Source organism: Miniopterus schreibersii (assembly GCF_964146895.1).
Source record: "Miniopterus schreibersii genome assembly, chromosome: 2".
Classification (NCBI taxonomy): Eukaryota; Metazoa; Chordata; class Mammalia; order Chiroptera; family Miniopteridae; genus Miniopterus; species Miniopterus schreibersii.
The window spans coordinates 88,443,627-88,470,294 of NC_138102.1; the positions used below are offsets into that span (position 1 = coordinate 88,443,627).

A 26,668-nucleotide genomic window follows, 5' to 3' on the forward strand; every position below is an offset into this window, starting at 1 on the left:
ATGACTTGAAACAAACTAACAAATGAGCCAGCTTATATGAATTAAAGCTGTTATGGGCTGCTCAAAAGAGAGAAGCTCTATTATGCTAGCACTTACCCAAAACTCAGAAGAAAATTTAATTGTTACTAGCTAATGCAGATAAAAGCAATGTAATTAAATGCTGTTCCTTAATGAAAATTATAAACATAATTGAACTTCATATTTAAAGGTAAAAATGTTAGTTAAACAAACAGAGCCAGAGCTTCAGTTTTCTTATCATCCCTCTTTAATTACTTTCAGTCTTTTAACCCAGAGATTTCCACATGTGTCTCCATTTCATGTACTCAGGAGATTGTATCTTCACAGAACATTTAAGAGAGTTTTCTGACTGATGAAATAAAGTAAGCTGGTAGTTTTAAAAAAAGTCATGTCTGGCTTCTGACAGAATTTCAGCTTTAGAAGACTCTTTCCAAGCTTTTTATAAATGCCAGTCTTCAAAAAGCCATTTGACTTTCCTTTTTTTTTTGCCTGCATTGAGACAAGCCAAGACTGTAGAAGTATAGCAGGAGGAGGGAAAAGGTCAAATTGCACATAAGAGCAGTGAGGTTTACTTCTACCAATATCAAGCAACGGTGTGCACTGACAAGAAAACATTATCTATCAGAGATTAAGAGCAATGATTCAAAACACCAAGGAGTTGGAATGGGTTGAGTGGGTATTATGTAACAAATCTGGAAACATATAACCAAATGAAAACTTTTGGCTGGTAAATATATGAAAAAAACTTGAATAAGTTTTTATTCAAACTTGAATAAGTGTAATATAGGGAACAAATCAAATAAAAAATGGTCTAATTCTTAAACTATTTGCTTAAAAGACACTTTAAAAGACATTTAAAGGACTTTAATAATTAATTAATTAACTTAAAAAAATGAGATAAAGAATGATGGTTCTAAAGGATAAAATTATAGTAAGAGAAAGTATGTGTTGATATATTGATGTAAATAATCCTATGCTTATTTATAGTTCATGTACTTGAAAATATATAGCTTCCCTTCATTAATTTTTGCATTCCCTCTTCCATCAGCATATCTGAGACTATTGAAACATTAATCTAAAATTTTGTCTCTATAGAAAGTCCAAACATTGAATTTAAAACTTTCTTTATAAAGTAATTTGTCATAAAGATCCAACCAACAGCAGCAACACAAGTTGACAATAGCTCTTACCATCTCCTGGGTCAATGATCTCCACTGTGGTCACTGCAGGAAATTCCAGGGCAGCCAGCACAGGTTCTGAGAGAACCACTTGGAAGGTCTCAGACTGCTCATGTTCCTCATCACTCATGATGTGCACCCTCCACAAGGCCCTGGTCTGGCCTGGGTTGAACTGCACTTGTTTCTGTGCTTTGCCCTTGAAGTCTTTGTGTTTTTCTGCAGTCTCATCTCTTGTGCCAATACCTTCACAGAATCATAAAATCATTTTCTTAGTTTCATTTTTCAATTGAATTATTAAAGTTTTCCATGTTAAAGTTTTGTGCATTACTTGATCGTGCAATGCAAAGTAGACACCATTCTGATTCTTCGAAATAGACAATTTGGTACAGGCCCTACAATGAAAGCAGTCCACGTAGGTGTTGAGCAGTTCATGATTCTATTTTACTCTTGCCCCATTATGGTTTTACTATATATATACATATATATATATATATATATATATATGTATATATATATATATGTATATATATATATTTTTAATCCCCACCCAAGGATATTTTTTCGTTGCTTTTCTAAAGAGTTTCCACTCTCTTTAGAGGGTGAGGAAAGAGAGACAGAGAAATATCGATGTGGGAGAGACATCAATTGTTTGCTTCCCATACAAGCCCTGATTGGGGCTGAGGATTGAACCTGCAACCCAGGTATGTGTCTTTGACCAGAATCGAGACCACAACCCTTCAGTGCATGGTTGACACTCTAACTGCTGAGCAACACTGGTCAGGGGCTTACTATATATTCTTTAAGCTAAGTTTGTGTTAGAACCTCTAAGATGGAATACTAAATTTGCTTTGGGTGAAAAAGGAAAGATTCCCTTTTTATAATTAACTCGTAGTATCTACTATGAGTGCAGTGCTAGTCTACCTTGTTATTTAAAGTATGGGCCATGGACTAGCAGCAAGAGCAACATTTTGGAGCTTGTTAGACATGCAGTTTCAACCCTGCCCCAGACCCACTAAATAAGAATCAACATTTTAGCAAGATCCCCAGATAAATATTATGTGCATTAAAACCTGAGGGTGGATAGAGATATAAATACTTCATATCTCTATCAGGTCTTATGTAAATAGGTGCCCCATTTTAATAAAGGATGAAGAAATGGTTACAGATTCTGGAGGAATCATATTAGTCCACACTTTAATCTAATGTGGTAGATGAGACAGTTAAGTATACTCAATGTTCAAAAAATGCCTTTCCTTGGAGATAAAAAATATTTAGTTGGAAAACCATATATATTATAAATAATATTATTAGATGGGGTAAAAAGAACTCTAGAAATAAAAAAGCTTACAAATTGGGCTTAAATGTATGCTTTTTTCCCAAAGAGTATTAATTATTAAACAAAACATATTACTTTGAAATACCAACTGATATTACAAATCAGTCTTTTTCTCTGGAATGGAAAAAAAAATAGCAAGATACATTTGGAATGAGAAAATTGATTTTTAAAAAATCATACCTTGACCACATGGAGGCTTTGGGATCATAGGCAAATTATTAACTTCCTCAGTTGTAGACAATTTAAGAGCACAATGATGTGGTAGTTGAAAGAGTCAGCTCTGGAGCCAAATCTCAGCTCTGCCCCTTAGGAGCTCTGTAACTTTGGGCATATGACAACCTTTCTATAATGAGGGATGTAATGATATTCTTCTCATGAGATTACTTATGGAAATTATTGAGAACTGGGCCTGGCACATTATAAGAATCCAATAAATATTAACTATCATTATCATCACTTCATAGTCCATTATCTGGCATTTAATAAGCACTCAGTAAAACAGTTAAGTTAGAGAATAAAGCATTGTTAAAAGGAGTAAAAGATAAAAGTATTTAATGTACTTAATGAAGTATCTTGTATTTAGTAATGTTCAGTAACTAGTAGCAATAAGATCCTTGAAATTCAAATACTTTTGTGAAATGCAAATATATATTTAATTTATTAATGATTTATAAATGTATAATCATTTTTGAGAAAATACATGTACAAATTTTAAGTAATTTATTATTTACTAATTGTGTGCCTAAAGGTAAGTGATATTCTGCTTTCAGCTATAATGCAAACTATCTAATTCTAAAAGTATGTAAATAAAAGTGGAGGTCGTAGGATAACAGTAATATGAAACATATTCAGTGTAGAGCTCCTACGAGGCTAACCTTAACTTTAATCTGACTTTCATTTCCAATGCTAACATGAATTCTATTACTATCTTCCATGATTGATGGGTGTGGGCTACACACATAAGTCTTTCCAACTTTCTGTCTCCCCAGGCTACTAAGTAACATGTGAGGTTAACCAAGCAGAGTTATAGAACCTTTTTAGATTTGCTGGTACTGATCTCCACACATAGGAAATAATAGTTCATTAGAAAAATAACTTCACAAGAAAAAAGACTCTTGTTTGACATTTTAACATTCAGCTTTTTAAAAAGGCTATGGAGAGAAAAATCTGAAAAGATTGCTTAAAAATATTTTTCAACTATTAACTTTCCCATTGTTACAATGGGCTACTTGTAAGTGAATACATAAATATACTCATTAAGAGTGGGAATTCAGGTAAAATGCAAATGAATAAAGAAAGCCTTAAGAATTGTTAAGGCATTGTGTTTTTCAGTTATTCATTTCCCTATGACTTATCTTCAAGCACAAAGCACAGTTAAGGCTAATTTCTCACTGACAAAAAGTAAGACGGTCATATTCCTGATCTGCACAGCACATGTATGTGTCCAGAGAAAACATGCTTCTAAAAGAAAGAGCAATAAAGCATTCATTATGCTCTAGAACAGTGGTGGGGAATCTTTTTTCTACCAAGGGCCAGTTGGATATTTATAACATCATTCATAAGCCATACAAAATTATCAACTTAAAACTTAGCTTTGAAAAAAGCTCCTAGATTTATAGAATTTAAGTCCCACCTGCGGTTGCCTTGGCAGGGCCAGACCAAATGATTTCATGGGCCTGAGGGCCGGATGTTCCCCACCTCTGTTCTAGAAGGTTAAACTCAGAGAGTGTAAATGACAGCCTAAGAAGAGGCACATGCAAATAAAGAAGATGGAAGCAGAAGTGCCCTTGCTTCAGTTTAGGTCTGCAGGTGGACCAACCCCACCTAGATTCAGAGTAACCTTAAAAGATCAGCAGAGTGCCCAGCCGGGAGTGGCTCAGTGGTTGAGCATCAACCTAGGATCCGGGAGATCATGGTTCAGTTCCTGGTCTGGGCACATGCCTGGGTTGCAGGCTCAATCACCTGTCAGGGGGGCATGCAGGAGGCAGCTGATCAATGAAGACTTTCTCATCATTGATGTTTCTATCTCTCTCCCTCTCCCTTCCTCTCTCTGAAATAAAAAAAGATAGATTTGAAAAAAAAAAAAAAAATCAGGAGAGCATAATGTGAAAACCCCTCTTTTAAAGTTAAAAAACAAAGAGTATTTTTTAAATTTAAGGATAATTATTATCCAGCTCGAAACATTAGGGAAAATTATGGTCCGCAGGTGAGAATTGTGGCTGTCGCAAAGACATGTGTATGCGTGTGCTCATGTGTGTGTGCATGTTGCTGGGGATCTACTGTTGATGGGGATCTACTGTTGATGTGTGTGCATGTTGATGGGGATCTATCTATCAGTCTAGATATCTATAAAATATATGGCACCACAAATAATATACTTGTTTGGGGTGTTATTATTTTTTAGGAATATACCAAATATTTTGTGCCAACTATATTACTGCCTAAAATTACCAATGTACTTATTGGTTAAAATATCTGTTTTACACTTACATGAATGTGATCTTGAACTGGAGGCTGAAAAAGGTTTTATTAATTTGCTTTTGACTCTCAGTTTTATTCAAAAGGGTAAAGCAACAGAAAATGATTAGTATTTAACACCTCTCTGTTGGTTCTGAAGAAAAGTCACAACATATATCTTCTATGTAGTGCTTTTATGCAGTGTTGGAGTTCTTGAAGCTTTAGTGACCTACCAGAGCATTCAAATGCAACAAATAAATAGTAAATTATACTTTAATTCCTAATAAGTACTGAATAGTTTTTTGTTTATTATTAAAGTAGCCTTCACATATGTTTTACACTGATATTTCTGCACTTTTATCTTATGGATAAATTACATAATTGCCTAAACTTATTTAAGATCTAGAGACATTTAACATTTTTTAACTAACGGGTAATTACTGACAGTTTTGTAAAGTTATTTTATATCAAAGAAAGATCATATGTAGCTTTGAAGAGGTATATATTTTGGTTTACATTTCCCATTTTTACAGCATTTTGTTTTGGTTATTTAGCCTTGATACAAAACTTTTGGCAGTTAAAGGACATTTAAATGTCAACATCTCCCTAAGCTTTAAAACTAGAGTAATAAACTAAAAATATTTTAATCATTATAAAATTTTGAACTTTTGCTAGAAAACTGGGGTTTTATTACAGAAATGGAAATTCAACTTACTTATAAATGAAGTCTCTCCCAAATAACCTCTACGTTTAAGAACAACATCTAGAAATTTGGAGTCCTCATTGATCAGGTAATACTCTTTTTCAAAGGAGATCCATGCCCAATTCAGGTGAAAATGCTGCTTGGTTAACTTGTTTCCACCTAGAAAACAAAAATTTAAAGCACCAAATTTTTGCTTAATTGAATGAATGATCTTAAAAATTCACAGGCTATTTTAGTAATGCAACATTAAGAATCACTACAGTTACTTGGTTTTGATACACAACTCTAGAATATGTACATGCAGACATAGCTTATGTTCAGTAATTGTTATAGGGATATATAATAGCTGATATAATTCTTCACAAAATCCCTTGATCTTTAGGAGGAAAAATTGGCAAGGAGGAAGGAAGCAATTTAGTTTAATCATAAAATCAAGTACCCAAGGATGACTTACTTCCCACCAAGATGCCACTGGAGAGCAAGTTTTTCTATAGAGCAAGTATAAGGCTTATTTGTGATGTTAAAAACACACAGAACTTCACAAATTAACTTTTTCTGGTTGACTGAACAATTGGGTGGAAGGCTTTAATTATAACCACTTAAGGAAAAAACAAATATCCCAGTCTCTGACTCAGTTCTTCACTGTATTCCACTCCATTCCTTAGAACAAACAAACAGCTCTTTTCATAGATTCCATTCTACTGTGAAGATAAAGCTTTCTCCTCTCACCTTTCTACCAAAATGGAGCCAGCTGCTATCGAGAAAAATAGATCTTGTGTGTGATCTTTCTAACATGAAAGCTGCTCCACTAGGTGAATGAAAGGAGAAATGGTTATCAGCTGATCACTTTGCACATATCCTTCTACTTCCTTTGATCTACACCAATTATTTTAGAGAAAGGTGAGGTTTATAAATGAAAACAGTAGTTTCTTTTAAGTCTTTCTGTAAAAGGGTGGGAAAAAGGCCAAATAATAAACACAGCTATAAGTCCAATTTTAATTCCAGTTTCTTCTCTTTTGAGTTCACACTGAGAGAGCTACACCAGAGAAGAAGAAATGAAGACAGGAAAACATCAAGATTTTAATAAACTGATGACAAAAGTCTTCACATGGGGGAACATACAGTGAAAAAACAAAGAAGGGAAAAAATGTTCATCTTTGCTAGAAATTTTAAAAATAAAAACTGCAGCAACTTTGAGTTATTAATTGACCTGTACTAAAGATTAAAGACAATACCCAGTACAGCTGGGATTCTGTAGAGAAATTGGTTTATTGTTTTTTGTTGCGTGTACTTCTGTATCTCCAATCAGAGTAAATTGCAATTTTTTATCTACATGAATGCGTGTCTGCTTTTATCTGCCTGAGCATCCAGAATAAGCACTGGTCAAATTCATCTTTATAGTCTCCAAGTCCCAGGTAGTTCCTGGGGCACAACGAGGACTTCTTATTTTTTGAGTGAAAAAACCTATGGAAGAAGTATGAGAGTGGCTACCTTGTAGCTCCTGCTTCTTTTATTCCTTTTTTGTAACAGTTTCAGCTTACACAAACAAAGCATACATTATGGTTTTAGTTGACTTGTGACTAATAACTTCTGACCTATTCAGTAACTCTTGTGTTCAACAAATAAATTTTATTTTAGGGTCTTGTGTATTTTATTACTATTTCCATACCCCTATATCCAATTGTAAGAGATTATAAACATATAGTTTCTCTATTTCTCTAAATTTTAACACTTTGTAGCTAATTTTAAAATTTGATTCTAACCCTTTCCTGAAATAGTCCAGAAATTGTCACCTTTCCTCTAAATATTACGTTTTAAGAATATTGAGTAGTGAGGCCTTCCTTCCTTGACACTATGTGAAACAGTGGCCCCGATGCAGAACTCAGCACCATCTTGCTCCTTTATTCTGATTAATTTTTCTCTACAGTGCTTCCCATAAACTCATATACTATATATGTTTACTTTTTTTGTCTATTCACTCTGTCTACCCCTATTGTAACACATGATCCAGGTGTGCAGGCTTACTGTCAGAAAAATGCCTATTAAATGAATTAGAAATTCTAATGTGTTGGTTGAAAGAAATTCAATAGTGTTTCATTTTTCTGGTGAGGTAAATGTCTTATAGATTAATGTAACATAACTCTTTCAATACTAAGTCTCTTTTTCTTAAGTAATTTTTAAAATAACACCCTTTATAAAATGTCTTGCATACTTCTATTCTTGGAGACTGTATAAATACTTTAAGTTATTACATATAAATGTGAACTACTAGGGGTTATTGATGACTAAAAGCATGTTTAACTCTTCTGTTAGGGATAGTGATTAGCTGCTAAGGCAGAAAGACGGGACAGACAAAAAAGGAGAGTTTATCTCACCCAATGAACAAAGAAGTCAGCAGTTTTAAGACTTGCCAAGATAAAATAGCCAGATGTTCTCATAAATTCTGGGACAAGCCACAACAATGTAAAATCTAGCCAGTCTGACAGGGGAACTTTGAAACCTATAGGGCAAGGGTGGAGAACCTTTTTTCTGTCAAAGGACATTTCGATATTTATAACATTTGTGGACAATACAAAATTATCAATTTAAAAAGTAGCCTGCTATATTTGGTCATTTAATTAACTCACCCTAAATGTGATGGCTGGAACTGCTTTTCTTCAGTGAGGCCTTGACATGGCCAGATCAAATGATTTTGTGGGCCACACATTCCCCACACCTGATATAGGGAGGGAAAGTATAAAACCCTTGAACTCCCACCAGGTGAGGCACTCAGACTAGCTGAGTTGCCTGCTTGTGCTTTATGCCAAGTGTATTCCTTAATACATTTGCTTGTTTTTCTTCCTTAGTGAATTCACTTGCTTTGCTTCAACACTGCTTTCTGTCATTCATCTGAATTCTTTCTCATGAGTCTGACAAGAGCCAAGGAGGGGAGAGCTCCCTCTGACTTGGGCAGCTCTCCAGTAACATCTTTCTGGTGCTGTGACTCAGATCACTTATTCCTCTGCTATCACTTTGATGGTGACACAGGAATGCAGCAAGTTTGTTCCCAGTTAGTTAACCCTTTATGCATGTGTGTTAGTTTTCTTCAGGAAAACAAGGGAGAGCAGTGGCATAAGGAATTAAGCAATTGGATAAGGTTATGTCTGTTGACAGACATGAAGGAGAAAGATGAGTACCTAGACTTGCCTAGGGTTCAAAGAAAAGAGACAATTCCTCCCTCCAGTTTGTGTCTTAAATGTCCTTATGTTAGTAAGGAACTTGCAGAGGTGTCTGGGGTTAAGCTTAAGACCTGAAGGGGCCTCATGGAGAACTTCCATTTCACTTGTAATTAACTGACTGGTTCACCTGGGGATGCACACACAAAGGTTGGTCACCCAGTACTCCAAGCCCTCTCAGTTGTTTTAGATGGCTAGGAGAGAGATGTCTGGGAGAGAAGTTGAGAGATATAAGAGAGTGTTGGATGACCAGAAGGGTAATGGCTTTTGGGAGCCCTGCTCACGAACAACACACAAAGACCCACTACACCTAATCCTTAGCCCATCTGTTTGCGGAGGTGACTGTTAAAAGAATAAGTTTAAGCTACTAAGCTCCTGCACCAGCATCAGGCTTTTGGTTTCTTTATCTGCATTTATACTCTCTCTGTAAGACTTTCAGGAGAGAAACTTGCTGTGTGTGCAGGGCTGTGCAATATAGACCTAATTGGGGGCCCCACAAGTTTTCAAGACATTACCTTAGGTAGGAGGAGGAGGTCACTCCCCTTGTTTCTTTATATGAACATTGTAAGGAAAAACACTTGCCAGAAGCTATTAACCAACAATTATTATTGTTGTGTGAGCAGGGGCAAAGGTGAGACATCCTGGTTAATCAAATTAAAGCTAAGATCTTAAGGTTATTTGCCAGGCTGATCAGGGCCCTTTACTCCACCTCATTAATTAGGGGACTGGTTCCAAGCCAATTATGAAATAAGTGGGATAAAAGGACCTTCTTCGTAGACACACTCGGCTCTAATACCTAATTTCGAGAACCAAAGGCAATTTGTTAAATATCTTGAGAAGGCTGACAGGTGCAGCAGGGAATGTTGGTTTTGTCCTGAATCTTACCAAAATTTGGAGGATATCAGTAAATTTCTTGCTTGGATATGGACAAAGGAAGAGTTATCCACTCTATTCAGGCATCTGTTATGCACGACTCTGCAGGACCCAAGACTGGGGATTTAGGCAGGAATGGCAAGTATTCAGACACTCCAGTAGACAAATATATTGGATAACAAATATTTTTTAGGGAATGAGAATATTTCAAGAGTCTAGAATTTGGGTCTTGCTTTTCCTTATCCATTCAGCTACCCTATGTTTATTGATTGTGCCATTTAATCTATTTATATTTAAGGTTATTATTGATAGGGAGTTATCTATTGCCATTTTATTTTTTTTATGCCTATGTTTTTCACTATTTCAAATTCTTATTACAGTAGTCCCTTTAAAATTTCTTGCAGTGCAGGTTTGATGGTGATAAACTCCTTTAGCTTTTTTTTTTTTTTTTTTGTCTGGGAAGCTCTTTATTTCACCATCTATTTTGAATGACAGCCTTGCTGGATAGAGCATTCTTGGTTTCAGAATCTTGCTTTTCATTATTTTGAATATTTCACGCTATTCCTTTCTGACCTATAGAGTTTCTGATGAGAAATCAATTGGCAGCCTTATGGGAGCTCCTTTGTATGAAACAGGTTGCTTTTCTCTTTCCACTAGTCTCTATGTGGTCTCCACTTTACATCCTTAGTTATAAGGGTTCTCTCCAGCTGGTCTTCAGTTGATTATTCAGGATGGTTTTTCTCTATTTTAGTTGTAATTCCAGTTTGGTCCTGGGAGAGTGTCAGTGTAGCTTCCACTCAATCAGCCACCATCTTGGAATCTCTGGATACATTTTTTTAAATAGGATAAAATGTTCAGCTTTTACCCCCCCCCCCCCAATACTTTTCTCTAATTGCTATGTAGACAGCATGAGGTTAAAGGATAAGCCAGACAACCTTCAGGCTTTAAAGTGAAAAATATTAATTCTCTTTGTAATCCAACTTGGCCCCAGTACAAACCTGGGGACAGGAAAGTCTGACCTGTCAATGGATCTCTGAACTATAACACTATTCTCCAATTAGATTTGTTTTGCATAAATGATGGCAAATGAAATGAAACACTTTATATTCATATATTTATAACACTTAACCAAGATAAGGACTTAAGGAAAATTGGTAGAATGTGTGTTGTCAAAATATCAGATGAATTAGAGGACACCTTCCTCACAGCCCTGGCAAGATGCCAGCCTCTAAACAAAACCCATCCCAAAGGCAGAACAGGCTGCTTGTCAGCTCACTCCCTGTCACAAAAAGCATCTGCCTCTTTTTAATCCCTCCTCTTCTGCAGAACTGCAGGCACTTGCTTATAGTCCTGCCACTACCAGGAGTGGAACTCATTATCACCCAGACTCTAACATGTTATCTCTGAAGGAAGTAGCAAATATGGAGCCTGGTGAAAGAGTTATTTGGTACATGTTCCCCTTTCTATGTCTGACTTGGCTCTTTGTAAAAGAAAATACAAACAACTTGGTCAGTTTTCCAGAAGCCCTAGAAAATTCACTTACAACTTAACTTGAAATAATTTACAAATTGTTGTCTCCCACTGCTGTACTCTAGATAAAAAGCAGCACATAATAGGAGCCACAAAGGCTTATGCTGATGAATTAGCTGATCATCATGCTCAGCATCACATGTACCGACCAGAGGGAGATACAATCCCAGATCAAAACCCTAGTGGGGTCTATCAAACTGGGACAAGTGAAGGATGAGAGGGAAAGACCCGCTGAACCCATATGGTTACTTGTCTCATAGAAGGAATGAAAAAAATGTATTAGGCCTGTTAAGCATGAGAAAATAAAAAGGATTACTCCATGCAAGGATGAAAACCCAGCCCTATTTCAGGGGCAATTAACCAAAGCTTTACAAAAGTACACAAACATCGACCCCTGAGTCAGTTGAGGGCTGAGCATTCTGGGGATGCATTTTATCCAGCAGGCAGCCCCAGACATTAGGAGAAAGTTAACAAAAACTAGCCTTGGGACCCTAGGCCTCCACTGAGCAACTGGTAGAAATAGCTTCGATTGTTTTTAACAACCGAGACAGGGCAAAGGCAGAGCAAAGAGCCACCCAATGGAAACAAAAGGCTCACTTGTTAGCAGCATCTTTAAGCCTTGCACTACCTCAGGGCCAACCCAGCCCCCACACTGCAACAGACATCAGAGGGGCAATGCTATTCTTGTGGACAAGAAGGACACTGGAAAGGGGAGTGCCCTGGAAAGGGGCCTACTCAAAAACCATGTCCCTCTGCTGCAACTTTGGTGACTGGAAAAGGGATTTTTCCAGGGGCCAGAGTGTCCCTGGGCCAAAACCTACCCACATTATGGCCTTGAACTGAAGGGCACTACACTACAGTTGACTCCCACTAAAAACATCATCATTGAAGGGATGGAGCCAAGGGTAACCCTTAATGTAGCAGGTAAGCCCACTACATTTTTATTAGATATGGGGGCTGCTTCCTCTGATCTGACCCACTAACCAAAGCCTCTATCTTCCAAACCTGCTTGATCACTGGGGTGAATGGGCATCCATAGTGCTACCATTCTACTCTACCCCTAGGCTGCAGCCTCAGGGATCTCACTTTTAATCATGCTTTTGTTGTGATTACAGGATGCCCCATTCCCTTATTAGGGAGGGAGATCTTGTCTAATCCAGGAACTACCATAATCCCCAGAGACACTTCCCTCCTCCTCCCTTTTGTAAGCCAATACAACACAGGGGCACATACCCTGGGGAGCATTAGCAAATTAACTTTACTTAGATGCCCCCTAAAGTTAGATATTTACTAATATTTATAGATACTTTCACCAAATAAACTAAAGCCCCTCCTACCAAAACAGAAAAAGACAATTGAGATGGCCAAGTACTTACTAAAAAAAAATCTTACCTAAATTTGAACTACCAAGAAAATTACAGAATGACAACAGACCCTTTTTTATAGACAAAATTACACAAGAACTGGCTCCAGCTTTAGAAATTGACTATCACTTACAAGTATCATGAAAAGCTCAATCCTCAGGTAAAATAAAAAAATGAATCAAACCCTCAAAAGGACTCTAGTCAAGCTATGTCAAAAAACTGAGTCCTAGGTGTTATGTTACCTATAGGTATCATGAGAATAAGAACTGAACCTAAAGAAAAATTATAAGTAAGGCCCTCTGAACTCACCTATGGCAGGCCCTTTCTCATATCTGACCTGCTAATAGATGAGAAATTTTCCAGCTGTTATCCTACAGCATTAATCTAGGACAGTTAAAAAAACAAAACATTACAGGAATATGGAAACAAAATTCTACCTACCCCCAATAAAGGCGACCAACACAAACAAGTTAAACCAGGAACAGAGTATATTTAAAAACCTAGGGGTACAACTGTCCTGAGTCCCAGCTACAACCCAGATGGAAGGGCCCACATCAAGTTCTGGTAAGCAACCCAACTGAAGCAAAGCTTATGGGGCTAGCCAGTGGGATTAATTTATCTCAAATTAAACCTATTTCTTGTGAGTCCCCACAGGAACCACAACCTGAGACCTACTATTGTAAACCCATTGAGGACTTCAAGCTCCTCTTCAAAAAAACCCTAACCTGCTACATATAAGCAATAACTGGGACCTAATATAATTGTCCTCATATTTCTGATGCTCTTTCTACTAGCGTGTTGATACACTAGGCTTCCTCCCCCAGAAAAAAAATTTTTCTGTCCCTGTTGGATTTAACCCTTATCACATAAGTTGCAGGTTCTCCCCTCCACTAACCTTCTTGTTAAATTTGTCACCTCTAGGATACAGTAATTAAATGTCAAGATGATGTCTCTTTGGAAGTTCCAGCCCATTCTTACTTTAGGAGAATCAGCTAATGGCCTCTCTGTTACAGACTCATATCCCATTCCCTTGTCTCTCTTAGATCAGTTAGGGAGAGACTTCCATACCCTACACAGGCAGAGAATACAGACATTGTCAGCAGGAAACAGTAACAGAAAAGGACAATCTTCCCTCATCAATCCTAATCGTTTTAAGGATGGAAGTCTCTGAGGGGGGAATGTAGCAGTACAGTAAGAAGCTAGGAAAATTCCTGGGCAAGTGGAATGGGGAAACTGAGACAAGAAAATTAAGCAGGGCCAAACAGTTTGGGCAATTTGTAGCCCACTTGTAAATTGCCAGACCTTATTTTCCCCAACCAAAGACACTTGAGAGAAAATGGTTTATACTTCTCCTCCCTAACCAGAGAATATGTAGCTTGAATTGCCATGACCCTGGAAAATAGAGAACAAAACCCAATTAATGCCATCTGTGCCTGCTATACCCAAGGACAGATGAAGTCTGGGGGACAAATAACAAGAGCCCCATAAGCATTTTGATGGTATCACTTGAGGGGGTGAATGTTAGGCAGGATGGATAGCTACTAGGGCAGGAGGAGGGGAAGGGGAAAAAGGGAGAGTAAGTAATAAATGGTTTATCTCACCTACTGAACAAAGAAGTCAGCAGTCTTGGGACTTGCCAAGATAAAAGTGCTAGATGTTCTTACAAATTCTGGGACAAGCCACAACAATATGAAAGGGGGACCTTGAAATCTAGTCTGTCCAGCAGGGGAACCTTGAAACCTACTGGGGGGAAAATATAAAACTCTTGAACTCCGACCAAGTGGGGTTCTCAGACTAGCTGAATTGTCCACTTGTGCTTTATGTCAAGTGTATTCCTTAATATATTTGCTTGCTTTGCGTCCTTAACAAATTCATTTGCTTTGCTTCAACACTGCTTTCTGTCACTCACCTGAATTCTTTCTCATGAGTGTGACAAGAGCCAAGGAGGGGAAAGCCCCCTTTGACTTAGACAGCTCTCTAGTAACACTTCCATTCTGTTATGAAGTAATAAATGGTTTTAAGGAGAGCTAATCTCATCTCTACTTAGAGGTTTTAAAAACTTATTTTCTAGTTGGCACTTATGTTCTGAAAGAATGAGGGTGCCAGGTTACTGCTTAATCAGGGATTTTGAATGGCACACAGCTAAAAGAGTTTGCCAGGATTTCATATGTCCACCACTTTTACATTCTTAAAAAAATAAAATTCAGAAAGAACATTGAGAAATTTTGCTTTGTGAGACAGTGAGTGACCTGCTCCAAGGTATTGATTTTGATGCTTAGCATTCACTCTAAATCAGAGATTTTTAAGTATTTTACCAGAGAATATAAAGGTAAGTGTATAAAGTTTAACTATGAATAGAATTAAATACTACACAATGTCTGATTTATATTCACATGAATCCTATTGTGCTTCAGAATTTATTAAATCTTAGGTAATACTTATTATGCAAGTGTGATATGGAGATTAATGAACAAAGATGTAGTTTTTGGTAACTCTTACTAAAACTGACCTTATACTCTGCATTGTATCTAAAGAATGGAAAGATACATTATTTGTTCATTTATTACATACCATGTAAACTCCTCTAAAACCTTAATTATGGGAACAATAAATGTTTATACTTTAAATAACAATAGTTACAGCTTACTGAATATAATTTTTAGATAAAGTTAAACAACTTAAAAGAATTTTTACTTCAGGGTGATTCTTTGCCTTTTATAAAGTAGATTCTGTCATCTATGATGCATAAGAATCTAGCCTCAATGTCCTACTGCAAATAAATTAAAGTCTGTAACTTCTGTCATAAATCCATACAACAGGTGCCTGACAGCTGACTACCACACTCCCAAATGCTTTTTCCCCAAACCCTGACAACTAAATCCATTAAGGTTTTTATAGAAAGACACCTTTTGAACTTTTCCAGCTGGTCTTTAGGCTTCTTCAATTCCCTTTTCAATGGGAATGCAACAAGTGTTGTTGTTGTTGTTTAGAACAACAAAGAATCACAACCTTCAATGAGCTCTGTCCAAGAACATAGGTCTGCCTGATTCTCTGAAGGCAAAGTATACTTATTCAGTATGAAACTATTGTTATAACTTCGACTTGTGCTTGATAAAGAGTAATTTCTGGGTGTTCATTTAGCTTTGACAATTTTTTTGACAAATAAATTTTTTTGAAGAAAAGTTGGTTACCAATAGAATACTCTAGCTTGCTAAAATTTCATTTGCTTAAAATAAAGTTCATCCTGCAAGCTGAACTGGAAATTAAATACACTTCTATTTTAAGAGCTATATATCATCCTTTAAATCAGCAATAGAAATATATATTTAAATTTAAAAGTTTAAGATAACAATATTACCTAATTTATTGGCAAAATTATATAATTTGATTTTTAAGCAGTTTTATTCTCTTAGAAGGCAAGGATAGTGGTTAGCAACCATGCAACTACCATCAGCATCATTACTAATTGTGGTATCAAAAATTCAAGTTAGCCCTAGCCAGTTTGATCCATAGACTGAAGGGTCCCAGGTTCGATTCCAGCCAAGGGCATGTACCTTGGTTGCAGGCTCAATTCCTGGCCCAGGTTTAGGCTTGTGCAGGAGGCAACCAATCAATGTGTCTCTCTCACATTGATGTATCTTTCTCTCTCTTTCTCACTTCCACTCTCTCTGAAAAAAAATGGAAAAAATATCATTGGGTGAGGATTAAAAAAAAAATCAAGTTAAAATAAGGGATTTATTTTCTTGTCATTTCTGCACCTGTATGATCTTTTAAAGTCTGCTTTGCCTTAGAATCTTCCATATGAGAATCTCTGAGAGCTCCTGGTATCCTGTCCTCTGGCCCTTAAAGTCAAGCAAATTTTACAGTTTCTAGAAAACCACTGGGTGTTAAGCTGAACCCAATTTGACTCTTAAACATACTTCCCTCTGCCTCTAGGAGTTGACATTTCAACTGTGGGCCATAGATAATGTGTATAAGCTAGAGATTAACAAACACTATGGAGAGAGGCACTGATAATGAGCTGTGGGAGTTCACAAGAGTGGAGAATTACTTTAAATTGAGGGTACGGAAGAGATAGTGTTTCACTGGGGCCTTAAGTATAGGGTGATATTTAGACATTCAGAGAGATGGGGAAGCTGTTCCTGGAAGATTAAGTATAAGAGCAGAGATAAGAAATCCAGTGAAAATGAAACATCAAGGGATTCAATTTGGTAGGAGCTCAGGACATTTACTAAATACTTATTTTCTTCTCTTTTTATCTTGACCTAAGGGTAGCCTTAGTGTGACTGATAGAGTTCCTGAAGAACTTGGAAACAGACCCAAAAAAACTATCAACGAATAGATTTTATAATTTTGTAGACTGCTTAATAATTCTAATATTGTTTTAGTCCAATATTAAGCTATTCAAAAAATGCTAGCAATACATTTTTGTTTGTTTGTTTGTTAATACTTACCTGAGGATGTTTTTTCCACTGATTTTTTTTAGTGAGGGGGGAAGGAGGAAGAGAGAGTGAGAAGCATCAATGTGAGAGAGACACATCGATTGGCTGCTTCTTGCACATATCCTGGCCAGGGCTGGGGGAGCAAACCTACAACTGAGGTACATCCCCTTAACAAGGAATCAAACCTGAGACCCTTGGTGTGCAGGCCAATACTCCAACCATTGAGCCACAGTGGCTAGGGCAGACAACTTTTAATAATTTATATATCATTTTCTTTCTTCATTCTGTACACATCCATTCTTTCCATTCCCACTGCCATGCACATTCTGAAAAAGAGGCAGCACAGCACAAGATGTCATATCCACAAAGATATATAGAAATTCATAGAAAGAGAAGTGCTCTGGTAAAAACTCAGAGGTGGAGAGAAATAGATACAGCTCAAATTGACCTCTGTTGAATGCATACACTCATGTGGTGTTCTTTTAGGCTATTCTCAGGAAAGGCACCTATAAGTACATCCTTCATAACTAAAAGTACAAATTGTGATATGATATCTTGGTAATGGAATGGAATTCAAGTATAGAATAGTTCACACTCTACCTCTATTCTTCTGTAGGCTCTAACGGTAAAGTTACCAGATAATGTGGAGGTGGAGATGGAGCTAACAAAAATACCAAAGCTCACATTAGGAGTCAACAGCATAGCAATCCACTTTACTGTATGTACTTTTGTTGCTTAGGGACATTATTTGATCACATATATACCCACAAGCGGTATGTAATGGGTATTTGTACATGAGATTCCAGAAACTTGTTCATCTACTTTACTAGAGGTTGATATACAATTTTCATTATTCCCAGATTCTGTACTTGCTAATTGGTCTACTTGCTAAAACGTATCTGTAACTTCAAAAGTAATACTTGTGGTGCTTTTGTATTCATTTGTGAACACTGGCAAAGCACCTTTGAAAAATATGCATCACCTAATACTCTACATTCTTGTTTCAGCTCTCAAACTGTAAACAGGTGTCCTTTTTACCATCTATTTAGTGCCACATTTTCCACATTGTTGTATGTGGTTTCTTGGGAGAGTTTTTTGGTGATTTTGCTGACAAGCATATCTCCCAATCTTAGTGCCAAAGCGCTGTCTAGTGTTCCTAAGCACAAGAAGGCTGTGGCATGCTTTACAGAGAATGAATACACATGTATTAGATAAGCTTGTTCAGGCATAAGGGATAGCGCTGTTGGCTGTGAGTTCAAAGTTAATGAATCAATAACATATCAAATAAGGTGTTTTTAAACAGAAACACACATAAAACAAGGGTATGTATTGATTGGTTAATAAAATATTGTGACCAGAAGCCTGCAGGGAACTGGACTCAGTATTTCCCCTAGGAGCAGTTAGTATAAGCAGCGATTTCATACAACATACTATGGTAAATAAGGAAAATCAATCATATTTACTCAATAAAAGTCACAATAAGTTAATCTTTAGGGACAAGACAAAATGGAGCACAGGAAGTGGAAACATGTTCTTCCTCCATACACATTTTGCTCCCTTTTTATCAATCCTTTCCCTGGCACATGCCCAGGAGTGTTAACTGGAAAGAACCCTCTCTGCATTCTCAGATGGGTCATCCTGACCTCCCTCCAGTCATCTGTCCTTGGACATGACAGCACTAGGTTCCAGACACAGTTGTGAGTGAAGACTGTATTGGTTCCTGTATAGCTATCTACCATAATTTGAAAATATATAAAGAAATTTTATAGGATAATTTTTAACCTATAGGAAAATAATATACATAGGATAAACTCTGATGCAGAATAATGCTTAATCCTGCTAGAGAATCTTATGGTAATTTATTGTAGAATCTCAGTTTAAACAATATCCCATATCTAGGATTAATGCTTATTTATGCTTTTTTTGAAACCTGGAGTAACAAACTTAATGGAAGTGATCTTTTTCAGCTAGAAGGGTGATTCAGAAAGATAACATTATAATATAAATGGATGTGTCAGGCAACAATAATGTAGACTCTGTACAGGTCTTAAACATCACAGCAAAGTAGAGATACAGAGTACAGTATAAAGGTGTTACTCATCTCTAACTTGTGCCCAGTCCCCTAGATGAATATGTTTGGGACCCCAGAAAAGAGAAAACCATAAGTAAAAATTTAAAGAGATGCTTAATCAGTTTTTCATACAAGCAGCACTCTTTTGAACATCCTTTTCCTTTAATACAGAATAACAGAAAAGATCACCACACTCCTGGTGGCTCATAGGGCAGACCATTGGCAGGTCCTTACTATGGTTGAGCTGAATCTAGCAACTGGGATTCCTGGAAAAGCTGTGGTAATACTATGGAACTGGGCCAATTGTGGAGAACACTTACACTTGGGTAGAGTCATGGGCTTTGACCAACCAGAATTGACACAACACAGGTATTGACCATTCAATCATAAGAGTTCCTGACAAAAACAGCTCAATGGGGTATAGGTATGAACTGGCTGAATATTCTTGGAGAAGAGGACTGGACATTTGGGGGCCATGGTCAGGGTGATGACATGTATATTATCTCAATGCATCTCACAATAACTCTGCATGTTAGGCATTTCCACCTTCTATGGAACTGTCAAGTTAAATTACTCATTTTAAATCCTTAAGTATGTGATAGATCTAGGATTCAAATGCATCCTAGTAGTATTCTTTCAATCCTTTCTCTAAATAATCAGATTACTTCAGTTAGGTTAGCATTCTACTGTGGACGAAAAGAAGCCACATGCTAACCTACAAGCTCGGGGACTTGCAAACTCAGAGACCTCAAGTAACCACAAATGATGGTCTGAAATTAAAACTTTTTTAAACTAAAAGCAGTTTATGGTGGGTAGTCATGCCCTAAGCTGGTACCTTCCCTGACAAAGGTCAGTCTTTACTTAAACTGAGCCTGTCCATTGTCTTTTTGCATCTATGATAATGTATCATTGCAATGTCAAGGTAATTTCTTTTTTTTTTTCTGGACCCTTCAAAGCATAGGTACTGCTCTGTGGAGACTAAAAATCTCCTCATTATTATTGAGTTAATTGTTGACTGTTAACTATCCTGCACCCACCTAAGTAAAAGAAGTATATGTCTATCATTTTACTTTTTATTCAATCCCAGAGATTTTCTCTCTTTTCTTTCTCCCACCTCCTTAATCTATCACCAGTGAATTTCATGCAACCCACTTCTGTCTCCTCTTTTGATTGTAATTATAAAACAAGGTACAAAGCTGCCATTCTCCGAAGCATTATCTCAATTGAGATTCTGCTTCTCGGCATTTGTCGACAGTTTGGCTCAAATAAACTCACAAAAATTCTTCACATGTTTGAATGTTTCTTACAGTAAAGTTACTTATAGGTAACTCTAACTTAATTTTAATTTGTTTTAACTTAAATTATAAATGAGTGCTATTGAATGGAGGCAAAACATGTTCTGAGTGCATTTTCCTCTACCATCTGTAGACCTCATGAACAGTGAGACTGATAAATGATAAGAATTAAGTGGAAAAACAAAGGGTATAAAGGCCAGTTTCTAAATATTTGAGACTAAATCGTAGAAAAATTCACACAAACTAAGAGTAAAACCCAAATGCTTTATGAATAAATTTGGGGCCATACCCCAAGATCAGGGAAACTGGAAGGAAAATGCATCTTCCAGGCTGAATGATGTGTTTCATCAGGCCACAGATGGGTCAGAGTCAGCAAGTCTTACTTGCAGAAATTCTCCACCTTTCTCTAAGCATGGCCATCTCCCAAACCCATCCCTTAAACAAAAGCAAAAAAAAAAAAAAGATAAAGAAGATAAAGAAATAAAAAGAATATGCTTATTTTCAGCCCCTATTTTAAAAGGAAAGAAAAAGAGGAGAAACATGAATTTATATCTCCTAACCTAGGGCTTAAAAATATTTTCTTAATCAGACCTGATTTAATTGTGCAATACTTTGCTTTCTTAATTAGAAGTTTAAATCTAGTGAAATGAATGCCTTCACTATTGGTATGCACTCCTAGGATGAGAAACTCAGGTGTATATCTACAAAGGACAAAGGACAAAGAAAACATATAATTGCAAGGTGAATTCTCATTTACAACATGCACATTACTAGAATGTGCTGTCTAAATTAAAAGCTAACTTAGTCATTGGAATGCTGTAATATAAGTAGCTAAGGAAACTTTTTTCCTGAAAATGGAAGTGCAATACTGTATTTTAAACAAAAATACAAACTAATTTATGAAATAATTATGTAGTCCTTGCTGTTACAGATCAAATGGTGTGCCCTAGAGAAGACTGATCTCAAATTTATTGACACCATCTCCAAGTTTGTCCACGGTTGCTTCCAGACTGTGAAAGAGAAGAAAACATTCATGGGCCCAATTAACAAAGACCGGATTGAAAAGGAAGAAGGAGCTTAATGTCAGGAACAGATTGTATAGCTAGTGGGGTCTCAATAAAAATTGTTTTCCACTGAATAAAAGAAAAATGGAAAAAAAAATTACCTTGGTGAACAAGACAAACATAAACTCCAAGCATTTTAGAGGAAGAATAAACCCTGGATTGCATATTTTTACTCCATTTTACCAAGATCCAGAAAGGCTGTGATTTGAATAAGATTACAAAGCAGCTATTTGCAGAAGAGGAATGCATTCACAGAGATTTCCACTCTATAGTATTGCCATTTAACAGATTGTGATCTCAAATATTTTCCTTAAGCACAAGCTCATAAAAGTTGTGTGTTTTAAATAATATGAAATTATATAGTAGGAGAATTCACTTCAGAGATTAAATATGTCTCCAGCAGTAAAGGCATCTGGGAAATGTTGAACTCTCTGTTTAAACTTCTGTGATTCTTTAACTCTCCGTAGCCTCAGGCTTGGCTGACTACCCAGAAATCTGGAATGCCGCCCAAAGATAAATGTCAGGTCTTGGGAAGGAGGTTAGTGAATGTGTAGAGTGTGGATAACTGCCTGATGTTATCTGTTAACTTAGAGATGCAGTGATCTTTCTGGTGGTCTACATGACTACCCATGATACGTTTTTATTATTAACTCCCTATAAGAAAGAACCCATCCTGGGAGGGCTGTGGATTTCTTCCAGGCTGGCCACCACTGGCAGCAAGCAGCTGTTTTGCTCCTGTATGTAACTGTCTTCTATTAAAGCTCTTATGAATTTGAATTGTCAGTTGTTCAGAATCAATCCTGAATTTAGACTTCTGGGGCTTTCCCCCAACAATATATGTATATTAAACTTGGGAAAGACTTAATTATTTCTCTTGAATGCAGCCTAGAAATAATTTTCTATTATCTTTTCCCCATTAACAAATAGAAGCAAAACAAAACAAAACAATTCTGTACTTTCATAGAAACAATAATTGCTTTACCAAAAGCTGAGTTGAGTTTGTCAAGATCCACACCTTCTCCTGCCTCTGGGAGAAAAGAAAAAATGCAAAACAAAACATCTGGTGCAGCAAGTCTTCATGCTTGCACTGCCTGAAGCAACACATAAATTTGTTAGATCTCTGGAAACACATTCTTAAAATAAACTTAATAGCCTTCAGGCCTCTTTCAACCCAGAGCCTAATTCCTTTTGTGGCGCCAGACATCTCCTCCCATCCCAAGGAGACTCTGCAGGGAAATAAAAGCAATGGTTCTTTGAGCACTTTTCAGATTAACTGGTTTAGCACCATTTAGTTAACTCCCTGAGAAGTGAGGTTGTTTTCTAATTTCTATTTGTATGACAGCAACATGCACATTACTATAAGACACAGCCATTGCAATTAACAGTTTGAGCTATATTTTGGATTATCTTTTAAAAATGTGTTATAGTCACATTGAGACAAAAATGTAAGAGAGAGAGAAAAAAAATGAGAAGTGTCTTAATCTGATTGTTAAAAAAAGAAACCACCTTAAACCTATCTTGTTTCTATTTTTACCAAAAGTTAAATTTGATGGCTGTGATAAGAAGATTAAGGCAAGATGGAAGCACAAAAGTCATTCTATGAGTTAAAATATTGTGTGAATTTTAACTTGGAATTCTGAATGTTAGAGCTAAATGAAAACTCCCTAAAGATAATTTTATGTTAATCTGTTATGCTTGTTTTTAAATCTCAATCAGTGCCATGTTCATAGGTACATTTGTTCTCAGCAGCAAAAGCAAGATTTGGAAGTTTTAGATTTCTAGAGTTAAAATTAAAGAGAAATATGTAACTCATATCTGGTTTCCTGTCTATTACTTCAAACTAAAAAAGTATTTTCATCGATGTCTGTCAAGGAAGAAAGAAGAGAGGGAAGGAGGAAAGAAGGAAAAGAGAAAAAGAGAGCGAGAATGGAGAATACCATCAAGGTCATATGTTTGTTTTTCACATTTTATTTTCATTTACTTCAGATTAGTTTCACAATGGTAGCTTTTGTACTTGACTTGTGTATTGTTTAATTAGCTAAATCCTTTGGTGACTGCTCTGATCCCTTTAAAATTAGGCCAGAGCTATAAATACAGCCCTCTATGGTGATTTTACTGTCTCTGATTAATAAAAAAGCCCTTCAATTATGTATTTAACTGCCAAAAGGAAAAAAGAAACAATAAGTATAAAGAAAAGTTGGTATGGTCTTAGAGCACCAGAACTTGTAGGAAAAACATTTAGACAACATACAGACAGCATTGTGGTTTTTGGAATAGAGCTCAAAGCACACATTATGAAGAATAATGATGGTTCACATATAGTCCTTTCTGTAAGACTTAGACTCTAGTAAGGAGGATAAAGCAAGTACCCTACATAAATTATAATACAAAATGTAAGGTAAAATGTTGAACATCCAGTACCTGGGATTCAGAGGAGGGGCAGGAGGACGTTGGACTGGGGAGACCACTAGAAGTTTGGCACAATGGGCACTGTGGAAGGACACTGAAGGATGACACTACTTTAAGGGGAAGGAATCACAAGAAAACAGGTATCAAGGGACAGCATTGTGTGGACAGCAATAAAACTGTCAGCTTTGTAAAGTTTGTGGAAGCAAAACAGAGAAGGAGATAAGTTGAAAAGTGAGGGGGCTGACAAAATTTGGTGTAGAGAAGACAAAATCTGAATTCTTCCTTAAGAAATATTAATTTGGTAGAATTATTCAAAGATTTGTTAGAATAAAAATGGACTAGGGATCAGAGACATAATTCACAAATAACCACCAAAATAGGATTTTTGCCAGGGGAAGAGAAAACTTGCATTATGATACAAATGAGTCTATAAATACCACCATAAGAAAAATAAAAGTTTTGTTCATAATAAAATAAGAATCCTTAAATTATTAAAATTTACCCATGAACAAATACAATAAAGAACCAAAAATGCTTACCATAAAGAGCCAATTACATGAATTCTTGAATTAGTGGATTGGACATAAACTTTTGCCAAAGTGTCATATCACAGAATTCCTTCTTACTAAAATTCTTTTGGCAACTAATTTTGTATGAATGGAAGTCAATATTTGAAGAACCCAATCCTCCACTGAATTTTAGCAAATTCTATAATCTACATTTTTTAATAAGTATGTTTTAGAAAGGCACTGATGTCCTTTTAAAACTGAAAAAATTACTGTTCTGTTTAAAAAATAATTTATAGCTCTGATACTCACTTTCAAATTAAAAGTTGTATTTTTATTAGAAAAAAAAAATTGAATTTAATTCACTACTGCCCCTTTAAACAAAATTACCCTTTCACTGAGAAGAAATATATTATTAGTAATCAGAAGCCATTATTAGCAGCAATAATAAAGTATTCCCATAAACTTTTAAAAAAACTATTTCTATTGAGTTTTTTAAAGAAAGAGTAAAGGAGAGGGAGAGATGGAGACATCAATGAGAGAGAACCACCAACATCGACAGGCTGCCTCCTGCACACCCCACCAGGGATTGAGCCTGCAGCCCAGGCATATGCCCTGACCGGGAATTCAACCTGCAACTTCTCAGTGCACAGGACAAAGCCGAAGCAACTGAGCCACACCAGCCAGGGCTCCCATAAGTTTTTAAAGGAACATTATCAGCAAGCTTTACAAGTAATTTTCTTAAGTTTTATATACAATAAATCAGGGTAAGAAACTAAAACTTTATTTGAAGATCCTAATTTAGGCATTCTATGTACTCATGTACTCAAGCGTTTGAAAATCAGGCCTTATTAAAATGTACATAAATTCTGAAGTTCTGACTTTTTTCCCCTTGTCCTTAAGATAGTGGTGTAAGGAAAGTACTCTAAGAGATTGTTTATTTTGAGCAGTGAAAAGAAACAATGACTAGATTTCTTGGAGAAGTTTTGGTTTTAAGTGTCTACTTGGTAAAAATCCAAATGCATACCACAGATAAAAGTTTCTCTCTCTCTGTTCCTCCTTTCCTTCCTCCCTCCCAACTTAAAACAAAAAATGAAGATCAGTGTGACAAGATTTTCTTTTAGGCCAAGATAAACCACATGCTTCTTCATTTGTTTAATATGCGATGCTGATGGAATTTTATTAGTATTCTGGGAATTGGAGATAATGATTACTACAGAGATTCATGGGTTGCAGAAACATATTTAGAGGCATATTTGGAAAGCCAGTACATGGATTTTGCAACTCATAATATAGTCTAAACCAGTAGGTCTTGTGTGTGTGTGTGTGTGTGTGTGTGTGTGTGTGTGTGTGTGTGTGTGTTGGGAGCATAAATGATTTTGACCTCATGGAGACATGTGGCAATGTTGGCAGGCATTTTGGGTTGTGACAATGGGGAAGAGGGAGGGAGTAGTCTAGTGGGTACAGGCCAGGGAGACCAGGGACCCTACAATGGACAGGACAGTCAGACCCTCCCGCTAACAAAGAATTAGAATTACCTGGACCAAGATGTCAATCATGCTACTGAGAAACTGTGGTCTAAACTTACTATATTCTGACATATCAACATATACAACTAAATGTGAACATATTATTTAACTTTTCTTCATAAATTCCATATTTTCTTATGAATTTATTATACATGTGGTCAAATGATAAAAATGCTTCCTCTTCTTACATAAAAATGCAGAAATTTTCAAATCCATCATTCATGTAGAAAAGCTTCTAGTATACGGGGTTTATTCTCTTTTGGCAGGAAATAGTTGAGCCAGTAGTTTTCCTACTCAGTCAAAATGTTTGACTAATTTTTTGTGAATTTAGGAGTGAGAATATTGAAAAATGCACCAAACTGTGTCAAAGTGATACTGTATGCATGATTTAGATTTTAATATGAAATCAAATACATGGGCAATGATTTTTATTTTAGTTTTTCACCAGACTTGGCTTCACCAGAAAACATTAGAATTGAGAGTAGGAAGTAGAGGGGCTTCCTAAAGTCATTATAGGAAGAGAAAGCTGGCCATAGAACGCAGGTTGTCCAGTTTTTTGTGTTGTTGTTTTTTATAGCTGAAAAGAAAAACACTACATATTCAAATGCACATGTGTGCCTCCATGTGCACACACACATTTTACCTTTGCTTTTATAAAGAATAAAAATATTTTTCAAA

At 36.3% G+C, this 26,668-nt stretch overlaps 1 protein-coding gene across 1 annotated transcript in view; it reads right to left on the bottom strand.

The window, feature by feature from the left end:
* FREM2 (FRAS1 related extracellular matrix 2) overlaps positions 1-26,668 on the bottom strand; it is a 287,618-nt gene that overhangs the window by 172,420 nt on the left and 88,530 nt on the right. Inside the window, exons 3-4 of the mRNA XM_081128339.1 lie at positions 5,705-5,851; positions 1,209-1,439 (exon numbers count right to left, since the gene is read on the bottom strand). Of these exons, the coding sequence (XP_080984465.1) occupies positions 1,209-1,439; positions 5,705-5,851 (378 nt within the window). The remainder of the gene's footprint in view (positions 1-1,208; positions 1,440-5,704; positions 5,852-26,668) is intronic.